The sequence below is a fragment of the Solanum verrucosum genome, unplaced genomic scaffold, assembly GCF_900185275.1.
Source record: "Solanum verrucosum unplaced genomic scaffold, falcon-dt-bn FXZP01000278.1, whole genome shotgun sequence".
Lineage (NCBI taxonomy): Eukaryota > Viridiplantae > Streptophyta > Magnoliopsida > Solanales > Solanaceae > Solanum > Solanum verrucosum.
The window spans coordinates 1,521,645-1,530,557 of NW_026020332.1; the positions used below are offsets into that span (position 1 = coordinate 1,521,645).

At 35.2% G+C, this 8,913-nt stretch overlaps 1 protein-coding gene across 1 annotated transcript; it reads right to left on the minus strand.

Moving 5' to 3' along the window:
• Positions 1-658: 658 nt before the first annotated feature.
• On the minus strand, positions 659-6,081 carry LOC125836363 (LRR receptor-like serine/threonine-protein kinase FLS2). The gene is made up of 5 exons (XM_049515540.1): positions 2,919-6,081; positions 2,265-2,623; positions 1,059-1,077; positions 931-991; positions 659-830 (listed from the first exon to the last, which is right to left on the minus strand). The coding sequence occupies exons 1-5, from the start codon at positions 6,049-6,051 to the stop codon at positions 659-661; spliced, it is 3,744 nt and encodes a 1,247-aa protein (XP_049371497.1). The 5' UTR covers positions 6,052-6,081.
• Between the last annotated feature and the right edge of the window lie 2,832 nt (positions 6,082-8,913).

Consider the following 8,913-nt stretch of genomic DNA (forward strand, 5'->3'; position numbering starts at 1 on the left):
CTAAATCCCTTCTCTGTGTAAAATAGAAAGGAATAAGGGGAAAAATGAACCGTTACGTTAGTTCATTTTCATCGTTCTATAAAAAAAAAACTTCTACTAGTTATGAACTTCATCGTTAAATTGCTCACTTGTCGTTTAACTACGAAATTTGTCCATTACTAATTTCTATTTTTCTAGTAGCAGGCATATTCTCAACCACTCATACAAGTGGTCCTACGCCTAGGCAAACAGACACATGTGAACTATAACAGTGCTTTATACAATATATTCTGGCCAAGTAAATGTTTCAAAAATCCACCACCATACATGCCAACTCCTGATTGGGAAAAATCTAAATTCGGACTAGATTTTTCAAAGCATAATGTATCTAAATGAAACAGAGTCGTGGTTATTGGTATTGGACTTTAATTTGCCAAATGAGCAGAAAATGCTAATGCTATCAAATTGTGATCCACCAGTTGAACAACAGATAATTATACTGCAATTTGGTTTTCTTCAAAGTGTCACTCAACTAATAGTTATTATCTCAGAAGTCACTCTTGTTAAAAACAAATTAGAATCAAGAATAAGGTGACTTTATGAGATAATGGCTATCATATTAAATGAGTGATCATGTGAGAAATCATTTGTCTATATCCTCAATGTTATACCTATGTGGCTATATTATACATTCCTTTTTCTCCTTTCTGAATATATTTTTACTCTTATCAGCATTTGTACTGCATGGTTTCACGCAAACAAATGAATACACTTTCCACAAAACTTCAGTAGCTATGTTTTCTCCCTGTTCCATTTTTCGGAAACTCTTATTAGCAACTATATGATCCAAGCTATAAACATGCACAAGGGAAGTCACTTGTATTGAATGGTCATCCTAGAACCTTTTAAATCAATGATAATTCTATTCACAATCAGATTTTTAACACATACAGAATATAAGCAAAAGTTATTTGGTTCTCGTAAACCTGTACCTGAACCTCTGGATCTGACCCTGGATATCAAAGCTCTTTAAACATTGAGAATATGGATTAATTCAGAAAATACCTTAACTAACATACCCAGAAATCCCAAATCGGCCTAAAATTTCAAACAAAAGTGATTAAATTGTCCTTTGCAGCAGTTGGCGCTCTTTTTTCCTTTCCATTCTTCAACCTTCCATAACTAAAAACCCAATTCAAGTTCTGATTCACCAAAAAAATAATGCAAAGACCTTCTCCATATTCCAATTTCTTCTCATCTCTCAAACAATTGGAGAAAAGATTGAAACTTGACGACCCATCTCAACAAGAAGCCGTTGAGACATCGACCAGTCTTTGATCAGCCCATTATACCTCAACTGTGATGAGAACCCTGCTGACTCCATCACCAGATACACAAACCTTAAAGAAAGTAAAACCCCACTTCAATTTCTCTCTAATTCCTCACTTGCCGAAGAAAGTGTTGGTATAGTTGAAGCTAGTGGTAATGGGGTTGATGAGATTGAACTGATGATGCAGCTATTGTGTTTATCGGAGGGTAAAAGGGAAGGATCCAAAAGGGTGGAAGTGGATTTGGGCTGTGATGATGCATTTATGGAAAGATTGTTGGGGTTAAGGGGGCAAAAAGTGAAGAAGAAGTGGAGAGATTAGAAGGTTGGATTGAGCATTTTCTGGATAGGGGTACTGGAGAGCGAAGAGAATCATTTAGGTTAGCTCATCTGCCTTTAGGCAAAGCTGCTCTTATTCCTTAGGAGGTTTTTGATGGTTTTGGAAGCTTTGAGTTTCCCTCTAACATTGATGAGTTCTTGCATAGTAAATAAATTTCTAAAATGCATATTTTAAGGTAAAATATGATGTATCATTGTAGTCTTATTAAGGCCTCTTTTTGAGTTCTCCTCAATTTCACTTCTATATATTCGTGTTCAAAAGTGTACTCATTTCCTGTAGGCAATCTCTAGTAACAGAATGCATTGGCACTTTAGTCTAGCAATCAACTGCTCGCTGACTATTACACATCACTGGAGTACTTCGTAAAGATCTAGCTTTTTGTTCCTTAGTTGTAATTAATGTACAGAGTTCTTCAATTTCATGATGCAAGTCAACTTTAACTTAATCTAATGTGAGAGTTCAACTATAACCCTCTAGTAAAGCAGGAATACCTGAAAGATCATTATGGATTGAAAAACGTAAGTTCTATTTAAATTGTAATTACATTTTCAGTTGTGGACTAGTTCCATTGGCCACCGAGGGAAACTTGGTGGTGGTTCATAATAAGAATGATGATACCAAACAAGCGTGTGAATGCATGCTCTCCATCTTACTTAGCTTTGAAAGAGAAGACAGAACTTGTTCCATGTCAGGTCTATCTTCAGGATTCGGAGAGGTGCAGGATAAAGCCAAGTTAAGAAGTCCCTCTACTATCTCCTGGTTCTTGGAGACATGTGAAGCTAAATTAGGATCCACAATCTGGACCAGCTTGCTTATGCCATTCGCAAGGGCATTCTGAACAACTTGATGCAAAGTCATTGGTAATTTATCTGCACCTGTTAGACTTGTTGGCCTTCTTTTTGTAATGATCTCCATCACAATTACACCAAAACTGAATACATCTACTTTTGTGGTCACTTTCCTCATATATGCAAACTCTGTTTCATAGAAAAACATTTCATTTAAGTTAGGTCTCAAATTAAATAAGGAGCATGTAAAATGTTCAAGAAATTCAAAATTCTAAAGCTGACACTAGCATTTTCTGGTTAGACTATAGTTGGTATTATCATTAAAAAAATACTTTTCAGATTATATGTTCAAAACATTGGATCACTTAAATGCTTGTCCATTCTTCCACATACAAATTAATCATTATTTTGTGATTGACGGTAAAAGAAAATCTGCTAAGCTGTGTATTGTGATTTACAGAAGTGATGTTGTAATAATTATTACCTGGTGCCATGTAACCAATAGTTCCTTCAAATGTGGATGCTGATGATATGCTGCTCCCGTCTTGGTGATGAATACCCAACATCCTAGCTGTCCCAAAGTCACTCACATGTGCTTCCATATTTTTATCCAAAAGAATATTTGAAGGCTTCAAGTCACAGTGCACTATTGGAAAATCATATCCTGAATGCAGGTATGACAGCCCACTTGCTACTGAAACTAAAATGTCAATCCTATTGGACAATGTCCATTCATCTGCCATTTGACCATGAATAAAACTGTCCAAGTTCCCATTCTCCATGTATTCTAAAATTACAGCCATTAGCTTCTTGCTTTCCCAAGCATAACCGAGCACCTTAACCAGGTTCCTGTGTTTGAGTTGGCTCAGAGTCTTGACCTCCCTATCAAAGCATTTACGAATTTCTGCTGAGAACTGGAGATTCAGTTTCTTAACTGCTACAATCTTCCCACCTTCCAGTGTTCCTTTGTACACATTACTTAAACTGCTGGCTCCAATAATGTTTTGTGGACTGAAATTATCAGTAGCATGTTCCAAATCCTTTTGATAAAATCTCTGGAGGCTAAGTGCTGAGGTATAATTTGGAATTATATCCTCCGTGTCTTTCACTTTTTGCTTCTTCATGTACAGATGACACAAAAATATTCCCACCACATGAAGAATGAGAACCAAAACAGGCCCAAGTATGATCCAGGTTTTCTTGGAAAACCCATGAGAACTTGTTTGGTTTCTTTTGATGCTGCATGGACTGAGAAACTCTGTTCCACATAGAGATGGATTTCCCTGTAAATCTGCTGACCTTAAGTTGTCGAATACACCCCCCTTTGGAATGTGACCTTCAAGCTGGTTAAAAGAAAGGTTGAGATATATTAATGCAGGCATATTGGCAAATCTCTCAGGAATGATTCCCTTGAACTTGTTTTGTGAAAGATCAAGTGAGCGAAGATGTGGCAATCCTTCCATGTCAGGAAGTTTGCCTTCTAATCTGTTCCTTGAGAGGTTCAAGAATACTAGTTCACTTAATTTGGTCAGAGTTTCGCCTGGAGCAGGACCAGACAGCATGTTTCCTGATAGGTCCAGTGAGACTAAGTTTTTGCAGAGTCCTAGGGATCTGGGAATGTTGCCTGATAGATTGTTGTTTGACATATCAATCCCTTGAACCATTTCTAATATGCCAATCTCATATGGGATCTCTCCATCCAACAAGTTGCTGGAAACGTTCAAGTAAAATTGCATACTTCTCATGCTGGCAAGTACTGCTCTGGAAAGAGTTCCGGTTAGAAGGTTGTGTGAAACATCTAAGGTCGTCAGTCTGCGGAGGCTCACCATGCTCTCTGGGATTGTACCGTTAAGCTTGTTTCCACTCAGGTCCAGGAGTGAAAGTGATTCTAATTTGGATATCTGATTGGGGATTGGACCGAAGAAATTATTGTTCTGCAGCAGGAGTTCATAGAGGCGTGTAAGCTCAAAAAGTTGCACAGGAAGTTCACCTTCCAGCTTATTGTCTGACAGAGAAAGGCCCTGGAGGTTTGAAAGCTTTGAAACTTCTGGTGGTATCACACCTGAGAAACTGTTTTTGTGAAGCACTAAATCTATCAGTTGACTCAGTTTACCAATCTCTGGTGGGATTGGCCCAAGAAATGAATTACTATGGGCTCTTAGAACTCGAAGTTTAGAGAGTCTGCCAATCATCGGTTTGAGTTTCCCGCTAAAATTATTACCACTCAGATCTAGAACTTCAAGCATTGAACAGTTGAAGAGATCATCAGGAATCTCCCCCAACATTTTGTTTGATCCCAAAGACAAAAATGTAAGATTGGACAACTTCCCCAACCCATTTGGTATTTTACCTGTTATTCTATTAAAGGTGAGGGTTAAAACACGAAGATGAGAACAATTTGTTATGCTAGATGGAATAGGTCCCTCTAGAAGGTTATTACTTGCAGTTAGATTCTTCAGATTATAGAGTAACCCAAGTTCCGGTGGAAGTGATCCTGTCAATAAATTAAAGCTCAAAGACAAATATGTCAAGTTTGCCAGGTTTGTCAAAGTTGATGGAATCTCCCCATACAACCTATTTGAGTGGAGGGTAAGCACTTGTAGTGACATTAAAGATCCAAACTCAGGAGGAATTTTACCAGTTTGCTCATTATGTGAGAGTCCTAAATGAGTTAATGACTTCAGGTGGAACAATGAGGCAGGTATAGTGGAGTTCAACTTATTGTTATACAATCTGAGCCTGTGCAAATTTTCTAAATTTCCTAGCTCAGGAGGTACGCCTCCAGTGAATTGGTTATTATACATGTCCAAGATAACAAGATTGATACAGAGGCCAAGTTCAGATGGTATTTTCCCAGAAAGAAAGTTGTGATGCAACTGAAGAAATTCTAAACTTGACAAGTTGCCAATTTCTGGTGGTATAGGTCCAGAAAACTGGTTTGAGCTCAGATCAAGGGTTTGCAGAGCTGTCAGCATTCCAATGGAGGTAGGAATAGAACCAACCAAATTGTTTCTATAAGCTTCAAACAATTGAAGATTGGCCAAATTACCAATTTCAGACGGTAATTTGCCTGTGAGGCTGTTGTTGATGAGGCTTACTAACAACAATTCAGTGCAGTTGCATATACTCTCAGGTATTCTCCCACTCAAAGAGTTATTTCCAAAATTTAATAATTGCAGGTTTTTGAGGTTTCCTAGCTCGGTAGGAATTTCACCAGAAAGAAAGTTTCGGTAAAGAATGAGCTGAACCAGCTCAGTGCAATGCCCCAGCTTGGCTGGGATATTTCCAGTAAATGAATTCAAAGTTAGATCAAGAACCTGGAGTTTGGAGAGGTTTCCTAGAAACGGAGAAATTTCGCCTTTGAGCTGCGTCCCAATAAGCGAAATGTTGATGACATGGTTTGAAGAAGGATCACATATGATTCCAGACCAGTTGCAATTGTGATTTGCATCAGTCCAATCCACAAGTGCACCAAAAGGGTCATCAGTGATTGAGTTCTTGAAAGCTTTCAAAGCAGCAACTTCAACTTCCAAGCTTGGAGTTTGCCCAAAGGACAAAGCAATGAAAAAGGTACTAAAACAAATGGCTAATGCATATACAGTTGTCTTTGACATCATTGGTTCAAAAGAAAGAAGCTTCACTCTCTTTACAAACTTAAGCTGAAAATGAATAGTTTATACAATTATTAATGATATTTGCTTACTGTTTTCTGTTGAAGAAGACAACTAGTCATCAAAACTAAGTACAATGACTTGTATTCTATGATTTATCAGAAATTCCTACAAAAACTAATCATATTGTTTGAAAATTGAGTGCATTCACATTACATCATGTCAACTGTTTTTATTATTATTATTTTTTCTAGAACTGCCATATGGAGCAGAAATATTGCATAAGTTCATTTCAGTTATTTCTTTTCTAGAGAAACAGCAGAGTTAGACAAGCTGAAAGACGACATTCAGCGGTGGTCATTTCCTAATCAGAGGTGAATTTATAGCCTAGTTTATGATGCACGTGAACTTATGATCTTTTCATCAAACTAGTCATTTTATGTACATATATTCCAGAATTGATCTAATACTATCTATTCACACTCATGCTCCAATAAGGCTAAATAGAATGTTGAGTTGCTTGCCCAAGGATCAATTATCACTTAATATATGTATTTTTCCCTCCCTTTTTTTTCTATAGAAATCTTAGATCCGCCTTTGTTCCGAATAGATTGAATAATATAAAGTCCTATTCCTGAAACTATTGTTCAAAATGAAATCATAGTTGATTTAACAGTGTACCTAAACCTTCTATATGAACTAATAAAAGAAATATGTTTAAATCTATTTTATCATTTGTCATTCACTCGTGTATACTTTGAACATTAGGTCAAAGAGAGACAAACAGCCACCCAAATTTATCATTTTTTTAGTTGTCAACATGTTTGAATAGATTATGTACACACAATTTTTATCTGACCTCTAAGAGATGAATGTGGCAAAAAGTATGCAAACAAGAAGGTTCTATTTGAAAATAATTAAACTTGACTAATCATAACTTGTTTTGTAGTCAACACGCCAATTATAGTCTCATGTTGTAAGTCGCCAAATCTCAGTCAATATTGCTACTAGTAGATAATAGATATCATTAGCTTGAGTTGATCAGGAAAATAAGGGTGAAAATCCACTTTAGTCCTTTGTGTTATACCACTGAGCATATTTAGTTTTTAATTAATTAAAATATGTGGCATTGGTCTTTCAAACTTTTCGAATAATAACTCTCTAAATTTTTTAACTTCTGTTAATTTAAGAACTTACATCATACGTTTTAATTAATCAAAGGTTTATTTGCTCAAATGAATAAAGTTCTTTATTGAAGAGGTTTTGCACTTGATATAGGACTAATGCAGATCCAAAAGAATGGTATGGGCTTTCAAAAAGATGAAGATGCAAGGTATAAAACTTGGAATGACGCAATAGCATAAGGATTAAATTGTTATTTACCCAAGAAATTAAATAAGCATAGCGAGATGAACAACTTTAGGCAATTTTAAATTGGAAGAAAATTATTAGGAGCTTCAAATGAATAGGACGAATTTAGAAGGTTAAAAAAGAATGAATCAATCAATAAAAGAATCTTTTATGATATATTTCGTCCAAAGATTACTTAGATCAAAATGAGTGATAAATCAAGATAGGTGCGAGCAGACCTAATAAACCAACCGTTCCTGCGAAATTTTTCTTTTTCATACTTATAGTTTTGGGTAAAATAAAAAGTAGTTTTAAATATAGCCAACTTTTCATTTATATTAATAAAATAACCCAAAATTAGCAATATATGTACGAACAGCAAAAAAGAAAATCAACAAATGTATATGTAATGTATCGATATTGTATAAATAGTGTATACTCATGTATGAATGATGTATAATTATACATTAGAGATATATATACATTTATATACATTGTTGATACAATGAAGTATATATTGCTGACCAATTTTTTTCTCAATCTCAACTAATTCAAATCTCCTCTAAGCAATCTCAAAATTTAGAATTATGGTATTCGAGTTTGGATTTGGTATGAGACATTAGTATCATTTGGTATTCAGTATTTCCCAAATATCGAATTATTTATTTAATGAATGTCATATATCAACATGTTCATTACTAATTAGTAGAAGTTCAAAGAGAACGTTAAAGAATAAGCATAAACAATCCAAATACATGTCTTTTAGTTGTATCAATTTGCTTTTCTTGATGTCTTCTTATTGATTGATCTTCTATTATATCGTGCCTCTACCAAAAGAAATAGAAATGATTGAAGAAATAGTATTAACTTTGTAATACAATCGGCTATAACTTCAATATGGTATTACAGAATACGTACCAAATCGAAGTTTAATTTACCCATTACCTAACTGAAATTTAAAATTTTGGTATTTGATATCTACTTTTAACTACCAATTACCAAATTATCAAACCCAAAATTTAAAAATCTCAAACTGAATATCGAATATCGAACGCCGACCCCTAATTGTAACACCCCGAAATGCTAACCAAGAGTCGCTTGTCGTTACACCATTGCTCAATGACTACAACATGTTTTACTCTCATTTTGGGAACTTGAAATGTTGTGATATTTGCAAATTTGCTTAACATAAATTGTGATCGTAATTTAATGGATTGTATTGGGGTATTTGTGTTATTCTAGTTGGAATTATCTATAACTTGAAAGGGAGGTGAGGTATATACATATTGGTATATATGTATACTTTTGGGCAGCACACCTTTTACTTTTGGGCAGTCAACCTTTGACTTTTGTCTGTATCTAGTAAGTGATAAATATCACTTTTATAGCATATAATTTCACACCTCCTCGATAAGAATTTGTGTCCTTTAACTCTAAGAAACCTGTAGAACTTCCTTTAACCATATTACTCACAGAATTTCAAGAAAATCTTGGCCCTTTTGGCTGAAATTTGAGATA

What these genes read in the sequence shown, in the direction of transcription:
- LOC125836363 (XM_049515540.1), bottom strand. Translation starts at nt 6,051, where the DNA reads ATGATGTCAAAGACAACTGTATATGCATTAGCCATTTGTTTTAGTACC. An exon ending in TATTGGTTACATGGCACCAG is followed by an intron (nt 2,624 to 2,918) that starts GTAATAATTATT and finishes TCTATGAAACAG; the next exon opens with AGTTTGCATATATGAGGAAA. An exon ending in ATAACTTTTGCTTATATTCT is followed by an intron (nt 831 to 930) that starts GTATGTGTTAAA and finishes GCATGTTTATAG; the next exon opens with CTTGGATCATATAGTTGCTA.